At 47.2% G+C, this 19,425-nt stretch overlaps 1 protein-coding gene across 1 annotated transcript in view; it reads right to left on the bottom strand.

Moving 5' to 3' along the window:
* EPHX2 (epoxide hydrolase 2) overlaps window positions 1-19,425 on the bottom strand; it is a 574,957-nt gene that overhangs the window by 186,474 nt on the left and 369,058 nt on the right. The window contains exon 13 of the mRNA XM_085613110.1: window positions 13,221-13,295. Coding sequence (XP_085469236.1) covers window positions 13,221-13,295 — 75 coding nt within the window. The remainder of the gene's footprint in view (window positions 1-13,220; window positions 13,296-19,425) is intronic.

Below are 19,425 nucleotides of genomic sequence, written 5' to 3'. Positions count from 1 at the left end.
GCCAAAGGGGCCCTGTCCGAGGTGCTGAGACAGTATTGAGCACGGTTATCTGCTTACTCCTACTGAACCACATTCCTGCCTGGAGAAGGAGGAATAAACACGACCCGTCTGCAAAGGAGAGAGCCTAGCCTTTCTGTCTCTTTTCGTGTGATTGCAAAGCTCACGTCAGTGAAAAGCCCATAGCCCCCATGTAAGGCCTACGCAGTGAATGAAGAAATAGATGCTCTTGGTGATGGGCAACCTATGTCACAGATCAGTCCCTGCTCCGGACTTTAGATATCAGATAATACAAGATGTGCTGGTCGTCCTGACACTGAAGGCCTCACTTCCAGACTCCCCGATTGCACAGCAGCCCTTCCCCACGTCAGTTACACGTCATGCTCGAGTTGAGCACAAGTAAGGCAAAGTTCCAATAAAGTTCCAGCTGATCACGCAACCCCCTCCAGGTATCCACCCACCTATGACATTCACCAATGATCATCACGTGGACGCCCACATGGACGCCCACCTTCACGCCTACTTACACACCCACATGCTCTTATCTCATTCTCTCTTGCTCCGCCTGAAGCACTCCTGCTTACGTATAATATTGAATGTATATATACTGTACTCTGTGAATAAAGTTTGAGAATTCTGACCAGAAGACCCTTCCTGATCCCTTGTGGTGATGGAACTATTCTCCCTATAACTCGAGTTATTGGAATAAAGCCCTTTGAACCTGATACCACAGACTCAGCCTCTTGCTTTATGCATGATCATATTGATACATATAGAAATTCAGAGTGCGTAATACTTTATTTACGACACATGAGTGATACAATATGTGAGGTCATAAGCAGTCCATTGCGGGCGCGAGTCATAGTTATCTCAGTTAACTATAACTGCTGAATTTCTCTGGTTTTGTATGATTAAAATGTCAGCCTAAATATACTGTCCCTGTAACCTTTGGTTTTTTCACTTATATATTCACTTTCAAATGTATGTATGTATATATATATATATATCAAAGCAAATCCCGTAGCTCCAACAAAAGTCAAACACCGGGCACAGAATATAAATAAATATATATATATATATATATATATATATATATATATATATATATATATATATATATATATATATATATTACCTACTGGCGGTCGCCAGTAGGTAGTTATAGTTAGGACCCCTTTTCCATAGGAAAACCTCAACATTCTATTTTGAATAACTTTGGCGCCGGTCGATGAATCCTCGCGAATTTCTCAAAATAGGTGGGGCGCTACGCTCCGCTCCTACCCTGAAAGTCTCGGGGGGATTCGTCAAGCGGGGGCTGAGATAAAAGGGGGGTCCCAAAACGCGTTTTTCCCATGCATTTTTCCATAGGACCTTTAGAACGAGCTACAGCCCGAACGGCTGAACAGAATTAGTAGAAATTTGGCAGAGAGGTAGTCCCTAGGTCAAGGAAGTGCCTTTTGTAGGTTTGGTGTAAATCTGTTCAGTAGATTCTGAGAAAATAGCCTTTAAATCAATATATATATCTGAGCCCGCTTACCGTACGCTTACCGTACGCTTACCGTAATAGGTAAAAAAAACTAAATTTTGGCAACATGAAATTATAAAATCGAAATAAAAAAAACACTATCCACATTGACCCCACCCCCTGTGCTTTTGGTGGCCGAAGGCCACCAAATGTACAGGGCTTATTAAAGTTGATAAAAACCGTGCACGGAACGAACTGCGTTAAGTGGGCGCGCACGCCTCGAATGGCGTAAAGTAACTTAGCATTTAAAAAACCGTACAAATTCACTGAAAAAACCATAGGTTTCACACACGTTATAGTTAGGAATTAGCATTTAAAAAACCTTGCAAATTCACTGAAAAAACCATAGGTTTCACACATGTTATAGTTAGCGGAAATTTTACTGATAAAAAACCAGTGAAATTGCCCCGTTATAGTTAGTGCTGGCAACTATAACTCACGCGACCGCAATCTTCTGCTGATGACATATGTGTCTTTATGAAAAAAAAATATTTGTAATATATGTATAGCTAAAAATGTATGGAAGAAGACATGGGCAAATAAGTGTCTAAATACAGTATTAGCATCAGCAGAGGATTGCGGTCGCGTGAGTTATAGTTGCCAGCACTAACTATAACGGGGCAATTTCACTGGTTTTTTATCAGTAAAATTTCCGCTAACTATAACATGTGTGAAACCTATGGTTTTTTCAGTGAATATATATATATATATATATATATATATATATATATATTCACAGCATTTTCCCGGTTCTGGAGCCCCCGACCCTTCAGGGTGGCCTCAATGCATGGGCCCGGAACAGCCCACAAACTCCATCAAGAATGAAAGAAAATTTGAGGCCCAATACAGGTAACGGAGCTTTTATTCAGCTTCAGGCAACACAGAAAACTTATATATATATATTTCAAGTATGACCTTTATTCATCATCTACGCTGCAGCATTTAAAACCACTCCTTTCCTTAGGCGTCTCTTCTTTAACAGCCTTGATCACAGGTGAGTGGTGTTTGAAACACCCAGTGGTCACATGGTCCGTAGTGCCAAACTACAGGCCCCAGGATGCACCTCCATCCATATTTCATAACATGGCACAGTGCAGTGTTTCATTTTGCTAAATAGCGTTTTTGCCTGCAAATGTCCTGAAACATCATTATGAAATTCAAGGTGCATACTGTTCCAAATAGTGCTTAAAATGCGAGGTTGCCAAAGAGAGGATATCACCTCTCTCATCTCCCTTTCTCATTTATGTAACCATATGGCCGTGGCAATCCTTTGGCTGGCACGTTCGTTGAGGGGGTCATGCCCCCTCCATAAAATGTTTTGGAAATGCTCCATTTTCCGGGAGCCCCCCGACCCTGAAGGGCGGGCTCTGCAATCAGGAATGAGAATCCTGTGTTATGGGTTTTACCAGGAGAAAGCAGAGAGCCCAACTTCGTCTTCGTTTCAAGCATGACCTTTATTCATCATCTACGCTGCAGCATTTAAAACCACTCCTTTCATGACGCGTTTCTGCTTTAACAGCCTCGATCACAGGTGAGCGGTGTTTGAAACTCCCAGTGGTCACATGGTTCGAAGGATTTCAGAGCGCTTTACAAGGAAGGAAGGAAGGGCATAAATCCAATATCGACATCAAATAGAAATACACAACAGGGATACTCGCTTGTTTCCCAAACAAGAGAATCAAGGCGAGTAATACGATAAACATGAATATAACAGGTTACGAAGGGGGACACACAATGCGGTAAAGAAGAGCAGCATCAGATGAGGGTACAATGGTTGTAGGAACAATGATTTTGAGCAAGTGATCCTGGCCGAAGTTAAGGTAAAAATGTGTTCATTAGGAATCTTTTGGCTTCCAGTTTGAAAGCAGTCTTTAAGGAGATTCTGCGTACTTACGGTGGAAGAGAGTTCCATATCCTTGGGGTGGCGCCGGAGAAGACTCGGAGACCGGTTCTATTTTTGCGAAGGATGGGTGGTTTCAGGAGGAGAGTGATAGCGCTTCTTGAGGCCCTCCCACATCAGGATAATTCAAGCATTTGCGCTAGGTAGCTGGGAGTTTTGAAATGCAGGGCTTTGTGCGCCAGAACAGCAATCTTTAACTGAATTCGAGGTTCATAGGGCAACCATTTAAGAGATTTTAGGATTGGGGATATGTGCTCACTACATTTGGTACCAGTGACCAATATGGCCGAAGCGTTCAGTGATGTCCTTAGGGGAGCCAGAGTGTATTTGGGAAGGCCACAGAGCATAGCGCTGCCATAGTCCAGCATCGGCAGGACCAGTGCTTGTACCACCTGCTTGAAGTCCTTTTGTGGATGGACTGGCTTGATGTTTCTGAGTGTCCTCATCAAGAGATTAGCTCCCTTTCACACATTGCTAATATGATTTTTCATATTCAGGTGTTTGTCCAGGGTGATTCCGAGAAATTTGGCTGAGTCTATGATGAGGGGGGTGCAATTGAAGGCAGTGAGGTGATTCAGCCAAGGGTCTAGCTTGGGGATGTGGTTCGGGGGAGAGATGAAAAGGAATTCAGTTTTGGAGGTGTTGAGTAGAAAATGGTTCCCCGTTAACCAATTTTGCGTAGTATTTAGGGTAGTGTTGAGATGATGTTGTCTAAGGATGAGATTTTCAAATAAAGTTGTGTGTCATCAACGTACATATGGAAGAGAATGAATGTTCATGGAATTTAGAGAGTTAGCTAGTGGTTCCAAGAAAAGGTTGAAGAGGATAGGAGATAGGGTGGACCCTTGAGGGACATCCATGAGTACTGGAGAGGGCTGGGAGAGGGAGTGGTTTGCCTTGATTCTTTGTGATCTTTGTGATTAACCGTGTCGAAAGCGGAAGAAAGGTCCAGGAGTATTAGGAGGCAGGAATCATTTTGGTCAAGCATTTTTAAGATGTCATCCATAACGTGCATGAGAGCCAATTCGGTACTGTGCCCCTCCTGAAGCCGGATTGATGCTGGTCTAGGAGTTGGAAAAAAATATATATATATCAATGCTCCAGTGAGCCCTTTAGCTACAGCAGTCACGAGCGGGTGCTGAGTTGTGCGCGGGCACACGCACTTAATGTCACGCTCCACAAAGAATATGACCAGCACTCATTTGTTTGCTCTCCCCTGAGGCGGAAGCCGGGGGCTCTTGCTCTCCCTGTTAGCTGCTATATATCTATTTAAGCTGTTGGATGTTTTTTATCGTATGTATATATTTTAACTGGCACTTTTTTAAAGTGGGTTACCTACCAGATTTGATGATTGCAGTCTGACCAGCGGTCATTTCGGGGTTGCGAGTGGAACGTCCCGGGCTCTCCGCTGCTGGTGTTAGACGGGGGCGCTGTCGGTCGTTACACAGACGCCATCTTGGGTAGGGGAAGGCTGACGGGCTACTTGCTCCTCCCTCCTGCCCTCCCTTGCTACTTCAGTGCACGATCTTACTCGATCGCTGCATTCATTTGTTTGCTCTCCCCTGAGGCGGAAGCCGGGGGCTCTTGCTCTCCCTGTTAGCTGCTATATATCTATTTAAGCTGTTGGATGTTTTTTATCGTATGTATATATTTTAACTGGCACTTTTTTAAAGTGGGTTACCTACCAGATTTGATGATTGCAGTCTGACCAGCGGTAATTTCGGGGTTGCGAGTGGAACGTCCCGGGCTCTCCGCTGCTGGTGTTAGACGGGGGCGCTGTCGGTCGTTACACAGACGCCATCTTGGGTAGGGGAAGGCTGACGGGCTACTTGCTCCTCCCTCCTGCCCTCCCTTGCTACTTCAGTGCACGATCTTACTCGATCGCTGCATTCATTTGTTTGCTCTCCCCTGAGGCGGAAGCCGGGGGCTCTTGCTCTCCCTGTTAGCTGCTATATATCTATTTAAGCTGTTGGATGTTTTTTATCGTATGTATATATTTTAACTGGCACTTTTTTAAAGTGGGTTACCTACCAGATTTGATGATTGCAGTCTGACCAGCGGTCATTTCGGGGTTGCGAGTGGAACGTCCCGGGCTCTCCGCTGCTGGTGTTAGACGGGGGCGCTGTCGGTCGTTACACAGACGCCATCTTGGGTAGGGGAAGGCTGACGGGCTACTTGCTCCTCCCTCCTGCCCTCCCTTGCTACTTCAGTGCACGATCTTACTCGATCGCTGCATTCATTTGTTTGCTCTCCCCTGAGGCGGAAGCCGGGGGCTCTTGCTCTCCCTGTTAGCTGCTATATATCTATTTAAGCTGTTGGATGTTTTTTATCGTATGTATATATTTTAACTGGCACTTTTTTAAAGTGGGTTACCTACCAGATTTGATGATTGCAGTCTGACCAGCGGTCATTTCGGGGTTGCGAGTGGAACGTCCCGGGCTCTCCGCTGCTGGTGTTAGACGGGGGCGCTGTCGGTCGTTACACAGACGCCATCTTGGGTAGGGGAAGGCTGATGGGCTACTTGCTCCTCCCTCCTACCCCTAGTCTCATGGATAAAAACAAGGTATCTTCCCGTCCGCGCAGCGGGCGGGCGCAGCGGGCGCGCCGGCGGCGCGCCAAAGGCGCGCCAAAGGCAAGCCCGTCTGCGCCCGTCCGCGGACGACCGGGGCCTGGGGCCACAGATCTTGGTTCATCCACACCAACTACTATCAGGTATGACAGACATGCTTTGCTTAATCTCCAACCTGACACGCCTGTTGCTTGTAGGCACGCCATGATTGCCCAATCGTTAGGTAAATGTACAGGATGTAGCTTTGAACCCATGATCCACTTTCCGCCTACTAGTGTGGGCCACTCTCTGAAAGCAGCTCTACTCAATTGTAGATCTCTCCGCAAGCACGCCCTCGAAATATTTCATCTACTCGAGGAGCAAAATTTTAACATTCTATTCTTGACGGAGACCTGGCTAGATGAACACTCAGACCCTGACATTATTCAGGCCATGCCCCATGGCTACTCCCTCTCTAGATTGGACAGGAAAGACGGAAGGGGGGGGAGGCATAGCCATAGCCACGAAAGCCCCTCTAGTCTGCTCCTTAGCTCCTATACAGATTGACCACAGCGAAGCTGGTTCCTTTACAATTAACACCGGCCCCAACCACTCTGTATCGGGTATCTTGATTTATCGCCCACCTGGCAGAATGTTTGACTTTACTTCCACTCTAATGGAAGCCATTACTCACTTAGCACTCAGAAAGTCAAGACTTCTGGTGCTAGGTGACCTTAATGCTCACTTTGAAGATCCCCTAGACAATGATGCCGTTGAGATTCAAACGCAGCTTCTCTCAGTTCAACTTGTAATGAAAAACAAGGAACCGTCTCATCGACTAGGTCACCTACTGGATCCTATCTTTGGAAACTGGCAGGGAGTTCACACTTCACAGTCTATACCCATACCCTGGTCGGATCACCACATTATTCCGATCACGTTGCAACTGGATAGAACTGAGCATTTTCAACATCAATCTCTGCGGTATAAACGCAGAAAATGGAGAAGCTTCTCTATAGAATCTTTCATTAAAATCACTCAGGATGAGGGCCCTCCCAAAGGGGAAGACTGTGAAGCAGCTAATACTAATTTAAGTACTATCATAACCAAGGCCCTCGATATTACTGCCCCTAGTCGCACCATGACTAATGCTAGGAGACAAAAAAAGACTGCTCCCTGGTTTAGCCAAGAACTGCAGACTATGAGAACCAATTGCAAAAAACTAGAGAGAGCTTGGCGCCTGAACTTCTGCGCAGAAACTAAAATAAAGTATAAGGACTCTCAAAGAGTGTACTATAAATCTGTACGGTTGGCTAAGGCAGAACACTATCATTCCCGTATTACGGAAGCAGGGAATTCCTCGAAGGAATTATTTCAGATCTATAAAGAGATATCTGTAATAAACACTAACTCCTCCACTCACAATGATTCAGTGGAGTCATGTAATGAAGTTGCACAGTACTTCTCAGGTAAAATCAATAAAATATATACTAGCTTTGCCAATCATATAGAGTCGGCCTTCGACTTCACAGAGAATGATAGTCTCATTAAGACTTTAAAGTGCCTCAAATCTTTTGAAGTTCCCTCATACGAAGCCCTGGCTAGACTATGTAACAAAATCAAATCAGGTTCTCCCCGAGACCCGGCGCCTCCGAAAATTTTAACTGAAGCCTTCCCTGCTCTAGAACCTCACTACAGACATTTACTTCAGGTTTCATTCTCCACAGCTTGCCTGCCGGCGGACTGGAAACAGGCAGTTGTACTCCCTATCAAGAAAAAGCTGAATGTCAGCCTAGACAGTATGGACAACCTTCGGCCAATTTCCCTGCTACCTTACTTAGCCAAGCTAGCTGAGAAAATTGCCAACATCCAACTCATGGAACATCTAGAAGAACATGATGTTTTCCATCACTCCCAGTCGGGTTTCAGATCCAACTTCTCCACGGAGACGGCTCTCCTCAGGGCCACTGAAACCCTACGCAAGGGAGCAGATGAGGGCAAGACCATGGCCCTCATCATGCTCGACCTTAGTGCCGCGTTTGACACTGTAGCACACTCCATCTTGCTACAGTGTCTAAACAAAGCTGGAGTAACCAACAGAGCTCTGGGATGGCTGAAAGCCTTCTTGATCAATAGAAGCTTCCAAGTCCAAAGAGGGACTTTTCTCTCAGACAGTGTGCGGCTTGAACAGGGGGTGCCTCAGGGATCGGCCCCGAGTCCCACCCTGTTTAATCTATACATGGCCCCCCTGGCTGAAGTGGTGCAATCGTTCGGCGTGGAGCTTGTCTCTTACGCCGACGATACGCAACTTCTAATATCCTTGACGCAAGCCCCTTCCATGGAAGCCGCTAACTTTAACAACTGCATGAGCAAGCTGGCATCTTGGATGACAGAGCACTGTCTTAAACTGAACGGAACTAAAACAGAGGTCATCATCATTGGAGGTGATGAGACCAATTGGACTAAAGAATGGTGGCCTATCTGTCTAGGTCCCTTGCCCCCTCCCAGTCGGGAGGCGAAGAACTTGGGAGTTTGGATAGACAACAAGCTATCTTTTGATAGCCACATAAAGAAAACGGTTGGCAAGTGCTTCGGAGTGATGAAGACTCTCAACCGTACCCTTGATTTACTGCCCCTTAATTCCAGACGGACAATGACGCAGGCACTAATTACCTCCCGGATTGACTACGGGAATGTTTTACTCTTAGGTACTTCGGAGAAAAACATAAAGAAATTACAGGTCATACAAAATTCGGCAGCACGCCTGGTATTAAGACTGCCCCGCAGAGCCCCTTCTCGACCCTCATTGGTAACTCTCCATTGGCTGCCTATCAAGCAGAGGATAACTTTTAAAGCTCTGCTATGGTGTCACAAGATCCTCCATAACAAGGCACCTGCCTATATGTCGGATCTGGCCTTGCCATATGAACCTAACAGAACCCTTAGATCCAAAGGTACAGGGCTGCTCAGAAATGCCCGTCCTAAAAAGGCCAGAATGGGAGGCAGATCTTTTCGCGCAGTGGCAGCGAAGTCCTGGAACCTCTTGCCCATGGGCATCAGGTTAGAGGTGAATGAGACCTCTTTTAGGAAGAAACTGAAAACTTTCCTCTTCGATCTGTGATAGGCTCTTTTTCTACTCATTTCACTCTCTCATCAGCGCGGGGACACGCCGGGAGGCGTCACCAGGCGCTTTACAAGCTCCTTTAAACTAAACTAAACTCATGGGGAACAGTAATCCATTTTATTGGATACTTTGTGCACTCTCCAACAAACGAGTTTCGGCTATAAGCCTTAATCGATGATAGATATATATATATATATATATACACACACCCATATACAGTGTATGATAAGATATAAGAAGGGTACACAGAAACATTCACAACAGTGGACATTGACCGAGATGTGGCAGCTGCGGTCTCTCAAAGCCACAGGAGATCGTATAAAGGAATGTAAGAGGTAGAAGATATCACCCAACCCAGAAAAATGGAAAGCAAATGGACAGAAACAACACTACTGACTGAATGGTGACAGTCATGTGGCTTAGAGATGACTGAAAGAGAAAACAGCAGGTGAAAAACAACCTGCTAGACCAGAGAAACAAAGACCACTACAACACAGGGGAGGCCTATGCAGATAACCAGTCTCCAACTTAAAAGAAAGAATATCAGACAGAGGAAAGGGGACCTGGCTTAAGCTGTGGAGTGGTCAAATCGGTGTGGGAAGCACAAAACCACAAGTTGAGGTCCACAACCAAAAGATCAAAATAAGAATTGAAATATCGGATGAAGTGTATAATTGAAACACAGCCAGAAACTAATAGTATAACACAACTATGGAAAAGAAAGAAACGGACAAGGTACATCCACAGGGAACCTTGAGAGAAAGAGGAATGAGAGGAGTCCTTGGTACCCTTAAAGAAGAGGAACTAGCACAAGGAGGCGCAAAGCCGGAAAGAAAAGAAAGAAAGAAAGAAAGAAAGAAAGAAAGAAAGAAAGAAAGAAAGAAAGAAAGAAAGAAAGAAAGAAAGAAAGAAAGAAAGAAAGAAAATTGCCTAGGGCAGAAGCTGACAATGTACCCTAGGTCAAGAAGTTTGCATCGTCGCTCGCATCTGTTAGGAAGGAAGGGCACCATATAAAGTGCATGGAAAAGACCACCATCTAGGGAAGAGATTGCACTTAAAAAAACAGGGGGGAGGGAGCAAGAAGAAACCCCATCCACCATCCTACTGAAGCACACAATGACATGTCCTCTATAAGGGCTACCAAGTGCCAGAAACATTTGGAGGATTGCCCATAGAGCATACTGACAAAGTACCCTGGAGGACAGGGAACAAGGCAACAGTGCATCTGCACAAAACAAGCCAAATACCCCACACAGAACCTGGGAAGAAAAAAAAAAAAAGAACACCATGTATCAATGGGTGTGAAAGCCAAAGGGCCATGAAACAATATGTGCCTGATGACGGGGAACATACCCAGCCACTGGCAGTTCAGGAAGCAATACAAAATATCTGCAGGACGCAGGAGAACCTCACCGGGTGCCACTCATAGAAAAGCATTGGAAAGAAAAAGGCCAATGGCACCGTTCTAAAACAGCTCACATGTAAAGGAAAAACGTGGTGACCTTTCCCCGTACAAGCTTAGTACAGGGGGAAAAAGAGGAGCAGATGAAATAGCAAGCAGGGTTTTAAGATTTCGCTCCACCCTGACTATCCCTCAAACAGTGTAAAGCGGAGTCAGCATGAGTGGCAAACAGATGTTGACCATCAAAAGGCATGTCTACTGAGGCTGATTGAACAGCCTTCGAAAATCGCAAGTAGCGTAGCCAGGCATGCTCGCGAAGAGCTGCTGAAAGAGCCATGGCTCGCCCGACAGAATCTGTGGTATCCATGCCACCGTGAATCAGCAATTTAGCAGCCTCACTGCCATCTTGGATCTGCTGAGTAAGAGTGTTCTGGGTGTCATCCGGGATGGAGGGGAGAAGGCGCGAGACCGAATCCCACAACACATGAGAAAAACTAATCAGAACACAAGTGGTATTAAGGGACCACAAAGCCGAACTGGTGTCAGAAAAGGTAAAACAACCAAGGGCATCTAAACTCTTAGACTCCCTGTCTGGAGGGACGTCAGGCAGGGCATCGATGTCAGGGATTGCTGTAGCAGCCTGAACCACACTTGCACGGAGTAAGCTGTCAGAAGAGGCAGATCGGTTCTCCAGGGGCAGGATGGTGCCAATGAGCTATAGACCAGTCCACAGAGGCCTTTGAAACGGGTTTAGCCCAGGAGTCCAACAGAATACCTAAAAGAGCTTCACTGAAGGGCAGCACAGGCTTAGCCCCCATCTGGCCCTGATGAAGCACCCCAATTAGGGGATCAAAGGCCAATTCCACAGATGGGAGATACTGCTCCAGAACCACAGCAGCCCACCTCAGAAGCTCAGTAAAAGCAGAGCTAGCCTCAGTAGCGAGGCTAGAAGGAGAAAACAAGCCAGAGGAAGGCAACGAGCCAAGGTCACTAGCCTCGCCAAGGTAAGCCACCCAATGAAACTCAGGAGGAGGCTGAGTAGTGTCACTCATGTCATTCAGACTTCACCAAAATACTTGTACCCCGAAGGGAAAATAGTAGCAGGCTCACCCAAAGATGGAGGAAGGTAGCCCGAAAAAAACTGTTCTTTCGATGCTGTCGATGTCGACCGGCGCCAAAGAGGAGAGACATAATAGCGGTGGTATGCGCTGGCGGATCCAACACTGGCATCACAGGTTGGAACTCCAAAGGGTTGTGCACCGGAGCTGATATAGATTCGATCACAGATCCAAAGGGCCTCACAGACACTGAGGGAGGTCCTGCCGGCGTGGAGTCAGTCAAGGATTCGCCGGCCTCCTTGGAACTGAGATGCACACCAGAGGGAGGTGGAGAACTAAATATAGCATGAAGGGAGAGATAGTATTCCCTCATCTGATCCAGAGTCACCACCTCACAGAGGAATACTGGAAGACGCAGGGCGGACTCTTTCTCTGACTCCCGCAACCGGAGGAATTCGAGGCGTGTCAGAGAGACCACATGTAGGGAGTGATTTACCAGTCGACAGTGAAGATGAAGGACTTTGGGACCTGGCCCTCGAGTAGTCCTCGGAGGGAGAAAAAGACTACGACTGATGAGGGAGATTTGACCACTGCGCTGCTAACAGGGTCATGAGGCGCTCCTGCAATGCCGATGACCGAAGCTGAAGACATGAGCCTCACCCTTCAGAGTCACTGAGCATGCCCAGACAACACATGCAAATAGAATGATGACACGGGGTTGACATTGTAGTCCACAGCACCCAGTAAACATCCAGAAAAAGGCACTCTGTGTCGTTGACAAATGTTGCGATAGGCCGAAAATGGCCTGAGGTACCACTCTGGATCCGCGTGGAAGCGCGGAAAGGAAGACACTGATGTCTGTGTGTCAGGGGAGGGCTTATATAGACTCTGTCAACACCACTTCCTACAGACGACGTCATTATGTAGTTGCTCGCACCCCCTACTAACGCGCAGAGGTACTGCTGTGGAAAGTTTTCCGTATTCAATCTGGTGCCTGGGGATAACCCAAAGATAAGGAATCTGCGGTTAGATGTCTTTATCAGATTTTCCCTATATCCCATCTTCAGACTTAGGCGACAGCTCTTCAGGTGAGATTATTGGCCTTAACCCTAAGGCGATGATCTGCACATGCAGACACTCTGCCGGATAGAAGAGGTCCTTGCCTGATTGCGGTTTTGAACAGAAATTCGAAGAGCGGTTAAGACCTGGCTGTTCGATTGAGTCAACTGAACCATCATGACTCAAGCACCTAGATACCCTCTCAGGTGATTAGACATGCTATAAAAATACACTAATTGATTGATTGACTGATTGAAGGCTGTGTTGCTACTCTCTATCACGTACTTTCATAAAGTAGTATAGTGGAAAATATCACCTAGTGCATTGAGAATCAATAGGTCCCAAATAAGGTAAGGTACTATTGCCCGGCCTGCAGACGCAGTCTATAGAGGCACATATACTTTTAAGACCATCAATTGAAACGTATGATAATGTTTTTTTTTCAGTAAGAAACAATTTCTAAAAACAAAATATGAAAATATAACTGGAACAATTCAAATATTCAAGTTTGGAAAAACAGTTAAAAAATACGTTTTCAAAATAATTAATTATGAATTGTTAATATGAAAAATATTTCAACACAACTTTCAAATGTTTTCTCTTATACCTCATCGTTGGATGCTCGAAACATCACTTTAAATGTCCTTGCCAGGTCTTTCTCAAATTCAGCTTCAGCAACACCCTTTAACAATGAAACAATGTTTGATCAGGTAAAATTATCAAAAGGTGAGTTGCACAAAAAAGGCAAGCATTAAACTTACAAAATGTATGTGTGAACTAGGAAGATAAATGTGCACACTACATGTAAAACAAGCACTGGCAAAGCAGCTAACCACACAAAAAACACACACAAGAATGTGCAACACAACACAATAGAAAGGACACCTTACACACATCCAACCCAGCGCAGATAAGCCATAATATGGAACAAAGTGCCCCCGCCATACACTGTAAGGCTGTTGTACGTAACAGAATAGTGCCATGACCATATGGAGGAATGAGGTTAAAGGCTGAGTTTCTTTATAAGGTCATGGGACGCCGCCCTATTTCATTGCCATCTCCTTTCACAAAAATAACAGAGAACATTTAAAACATTCCCTGTCTAAATACTTGAAAGCCATAATCTCTGGATTACTCCATGTCTGGTTTTAGGCCAGGCCACAGCATAGAGATAGAGGTCACATCCACGATGGATGACCTTAGGATGTTATAGGACCAAGGATAATCTGAAGCTTTGATTTTGCTTCATTTATCCACTGACTACAATACAGTGTCCCATTCAATCTTGATTGATTGACAGGATTTAGCTATCCATGGAAAGGCATCACGAGATCTACATATGGCGTACCCCAGGGCTCATCCATCAGTCCAATGTTATTTAACGTGTACATCTCTCCTTTACTGAAACAATATTAATTATTTTGGACATAACACGTTACCCTATGCTGATGGCACACATATTCTCATTAACATTCCTGAGAAATATGACATTGCTTAACCCCTTCCCTGCGGGGGTAATTCCCCCATGGTGCGGGGGGCGGGTGGGGCCGCGACGCCGCTGTGCTCGTGACGAGCTCAGCTCGTCATGACTCACAGTGGAGCTATGCTCATTGACGAGCTGAGCTCGTCACGACTCCGCCCACTGATTAATTCATCCCGCACAGGCGGGGAATTAATCGCGCGTGGGCGGGCCTCGGCCGTTATGATGAGCTCAGCTCGTCATGAGCACAGCTCCACTGTGACTCATTACGAGCTGAGCTCGTCATGAGCACGCAAGAGGTTAGGTCAATTTTCGGGCATGCGTCACTGCTTTGGCAAACTGGATGAGAACCAACTGCCTCCAGCTCAACAGTGAAAAAACTGAAATTTTGCTGTTCATCCCACAGAAATCTAGCTGGCCACAGGTTTTATCTTTCAGAGGGGCGCTACTCAACCCTTCTTTCTTACATAAGTCATACATAAGTCATAGAATAGAAGATGGGCAAAGCACAATCATGTCTCGCTAGTTCAAGCTTGAATGCAGAAGAATTACTGATACCTGGAAGTTAGAAATCCTGGGCAGCTCATAATAGAACTGTCTGCCTAGGATGGGCCCACACAGTTTGCTTTAGAGTAAAAACTTAGCAGATGTGTTTTTTTAAGCACAAGTTTACAGCACCTGGTCTCTGGTGCTAAATAAATGATTCATTCCATTTAATTGGAAGATACAAACTGGAATTCAAATTTGTGAACATGTTATGAAACACAAACTTGTGACTATGGTGTCAAACCAGCGGCGGCCGCCATAAACGAAAGGTGGTGGGGTGAGTGGTGTTGCGCTGGAGGCATTGAGCCGGGCGGGGGGAGGGGGGCGGAGGGAGGGGGAATACAATATTAATAAAAAAATGAATTTCCCTTTTGCCGCGGGCCGCCTCTGGCATCGCATGGCGCCGCCGCTCCTGTTCTTCCTGGTTCCCAGCAGCCCCTGGGACAGACTCCCTGTCCAATCCCCACCGCCCTGCTCAGACCAGGGGGTCTGTAGGATTTCTCCAGCCCGGCTGCTCAATGCAGCTGGCCTGGAGAAAACCTAAGTGCGTGAATGCGTGTTTTGGTCGGCCTGAGACGGCCGGCCAAACACACATGAGCACTTAGGGAGTGGAGTGCCATAGCACTCTTTCTCCCCCCTCCCATGCCTTGGCCTGCTCCTCCCAACACCACTGGCCAAGAGCTGGCAAATGTAAAATAAAACAATGCAAGAACAGCGTTTTATTTTACATTTACTGGCTCTGAGCCAGGCAGTGGGGCGACGCTACTGTGTCAAACACAGATCTCTGCTGTGACTGGATGAATCCATTATTCCAGGATGACAGATGTTAGAAATGGGATTTCTGGTTGGCTAGGGCATGCGCCTGAGCCAGACAGAAACCACCACCCTAGTCAGGGTAAGGGAGTTACACGCTGAAGATAACCCCTGCTCACCCCCTTGGTAGCTTGGCACGAGCAGTCAGGCTTATCCCAGAGGCAATGTGTAAAGCGTTTGCGCAACACACTCACAGCAGCGACACACTAGTCACACCGCAAGGGAAACTCCACACAAGGTTATATAAAAAATAGCTTTTGTATTATCATAAACACATTAGAATCATTATCACAAATGTACACTGTGCCACCTGGCACTAGGCAATACTTCACAGGGGATTATATACATAACAGGGCCAATCAGGCCACTGTCAGAACCATCAGAATGCAAGTAGTGAATATAAAACAACCAGTAACTACTGGCATTAGCACTTAGGCATAACCATCATATCACAACACTTAGCATATGCAAAAGATATTAGGCATAAACCATATTATGCATCACATTAGGCATAAACACATTATGCATCACATTATGGCCTTGCGCCCTACCAGCACATCAGGTGCTTCACAGGCCACTGGCCTTTCCTCTTGGGCCCATCTGGGACTTCCCCGCAATGCCTTATGTCCACAAAAGTCTGGGCGCTAAGCTGCCACTGCAGCAGGGTGCAGGCCCAACAGGCCAGCACCAGAAATGGGGGCGAGGGTGTACTCCACCCTTGTGTCTCCTGCGACCTAAAGCAATGCCCCCCTCAACGTTGCAGCTGCCCGCGATCTGGCGATGCAGCTGTGAAATAAGTAGGCACCAACAGAGTACCTTGTGAGCCCCTCTCACCGGGGCTCTGCTCGTAAGGGAAATTGCAACATGTTGCCTTCTCAGCCCCCTTACTGGGGCTTCTCTTAGGGGCCAAAAAGGAATGCCCCCACTGTTGCAGCTGCCCGCATTCCGGCGGTGCAGCTGTAAACACTTTAGCACCACCGTGCCTCTGCAATAGAATGCCCCCGAAGCTCTGACGGACTGCGCTGGACCGGGACCTCCATGGAGGCTTCCGTCTGGTCCACACAGTCGTGATCACGCTCCTTTAGGGGAGGGGAGACACTGACTCGATCTCCCCTCCACTGGCAACAACCACCAACTGGCTCTCCCGCAGAGCTGCAGACCTCCTGGAGCGATCTCCTTCGCCCGGCCGGTCCGCTTCCTTAGTCGCGGGATCGAGGCACGGCTTTCCTTGTTGGCTTCCGTCTATCTCCCACTCGTCAGCAGAGTTCCTCTCCAGTCTCCCCTGGAAGGCAGCCACACCTCTGACCACACTTGGCGATCACGTGGGGCTCTCCTCCGCTCATGGGAGCCCCGCACACCCTCAGGCAACTGCTGCCTGACTTCTGCGGGCCTCGAGCATGACTGGCTTCTCCCACCAGCCCCGGCTCGGATCAGGTTCCTTGCCCGGCTTCCTCCTCTTGCGCTCGGCTGAACGCAGCAGGAGCCCTCCTCTCGGGCTCAGCAGCAAAAGTGCGAGCGCTCACCACACGATCTGGGTTGATCGCAGCAGGAGACCTCCTCTTGGGCTCAGGCAGCAAAAGTTCGAGCACTCACCACGAGCTCTGGGTTAATCGCAGGAGGAGCCCTCCTCTTGGGCTCAGGCAGCAAAAGTGTGAGCGCTCACCGCGGCGCTCTGGGTTAATCACCTCTTGGAGTCCAGACAGGGCTCTTCTCGCGCCTAGCGCACTCCATAAAGGCACAAGGCCCCTGGTTCTCCCAATGCAGGGTGAAACTTTAGTGTGTACCCTGCGTTGGATTCCAAACTCACACAGGGCAGAGCTGGGTCCAGGCAGGCCAGCTCACAGGGGTGTAAAAACACAGGAGCAGTCCTCTCCTCCAGCCCCCAAAGTCACACAGACAGAGCTAGGCCCAGACAGGCCAGCTCACAGGGCCCTCCAGCACAGGAGCAGTCCCTTGTGGTGGTTCCAGCAGTCCTCCCCGCCCAGATCCAGGCAGGTAACACCTACATGGGGTCACAGCCCCAATATTTTTACCAGGATGGTCTTTGTTCTGCACTGGCACAGGGTTTGGGGAACCAGTCCCAACTGGTTCTGGGGTTTACTGAAGCACTTTCTATACAGTGCTCACACCCTCCTTTGTCAGGTTAAGCTCTGGCCCCAGACACACAACAGGGGGATGGAGCCAGCATTGAACAAGGCAGGCACAGACCTATTCAGGGACAGGGGCTACTCCTCCCACTACTCCAAATGCAGATCTGCCTATTCAGCCTAGCGCTGACTCACCCTGCCCCTCTGGAGCCACACACCTCACCAGCCCCTGTCACTCCAGAGCCAGACATGCAATACACATCAGGCAGGCACAAAGACACATAGCACACAGAAATGCCAACTTCTAAAAGTGGCATTGCTAAAATAGTGATAATAAATCTGCGCACACCATTCGCAGCATTCATTATTACTATTCCAAACACACCGAACTTGACCACGCTGCTCCTTTCATATCAGAAATTACCACTCACACACATATCAGGGAATCCCCAATGCATTCCTATGAGAGGGCAGTCTCACAGCAGTGAGAAACCAAAATGGCTGTTTGTCACTGCCAGGACATGTCACACATTTAAGGTATATGCCCTACCTTTTACCTACAATGCACCTTGCCCATAGGGCTAGCTAGTACCTACCTTAGGGGTGACTGTCATATAGTAAAAAGGGGGGTTACAGATGTGGCAACCACTTTATGTGCCATGTCACAGCGGCAGTAAACTGCTTGCACAGGACATGCAATGGCAGAGGCCTGAGACAGGTTTGAAAGGCTAATTTGGTGGGTGGCGCAATCAGCGCTGCAAGCCCACTAGTAGCATTTAATTTACTGGCCCTGGGTATCTGAGTTACCACTTTACAAGGAACTGACATGCAAATTAAATACACCAAACAGGTGTAGACCAATATTTCCATGTTTACCACAGAAAGCACACGCACTTTACACTGGACAGCAGTGCTAAAGTGCCCAGAGTCCTAAAACCATCAACACCAGGTCAGAAAAAAGACTAGGGGGGGAAGGCAAAAAGTTCAGGGATGACCCTGCAAAAAGGTCCAAGTCCACCAACAGACCTCACCAAACATATGAAGTCAGAAGTTTAGCTACCTCAAGTTTAAAAAAAGCAACACATAGGACCTGAACAAGCAAGAGATGTTGTTTGGAGGAAAGTAGTGTCTAAGATTTCCTACACTGACCTGGTTAGTGCCACCTGGTGGAAAGCCATTTAAGATGTCTTGTGCATACAGCCAAGGATGCCCACACCCACCATACGTGGAATGTGTTATGGATGTAGCTTCAGTGCAGTGCTTCATTTATGCTGGTAGTTGAAGGCGATTGGTACTGCAACTCATTGTTGGGGACTGAGACTTATTTTCATCATTAGACTTTGGCCCAGACAAAGAGAGAGAAATGAAAAAAAGGAAGGAAGAGAAATATAGGGAACATTGACAAAGAGAAAACACAGGGATGACTTAGAATCTGCTAGACTGACAGAGAGACAGGAAGCACAGACTAGGGGAAGAAAGAGGCATGCAGTAAAATGAAGGCTGAGCAGTCTATGTATTTAGCAACCCTCACATTAGTCAGGGGCGGGGTCTTAAGAAAGACTATAGGACCCTTTACTTATTCTTTTATAACTTAAGCATTGGTGGTGGTATATGCAGCCAGGGACGACTGGGCCCACCCATTGTTTAATGTGTGGTGGCTGTTCTATGAGGCCCCCCACAAAGGGACGGAGAGGACACTGGTGCTGTCATAGGGCACAGTCATATATCCAAGTAACTTCAGCATGCATAGCAGTTTGTAGTGTTTAATGTAGAATAGGGTTCACTCGGCTGGTCAGGAGTCGGCATAGAAGAAACCTCCTATGCCTCGTATGGCCAATGTATAATGCTTAATTTTTTGGCTTGCACAACAGTGCAGTTTAGCTTTC

The sequence above is a fragment of the Triturus cristatus genome, chromosome 6, assembly GCF_964204655.1.
Source record: "Triturus cristatus chromosome 6, aTriCri1.1, whole genome shotgun sequence".
NCBI classification, from domain to species: domain Eukaryota; kingdom Metazoa; phylum Chordata; class Amphibia; order Caudata; family Salamandridae; genus Triturus; species Triturus cristatus.
Note: the sequence above shows the minus strand (reverse complement) of the source record. Positions and strands in the feature narration are given on the sequence as shown.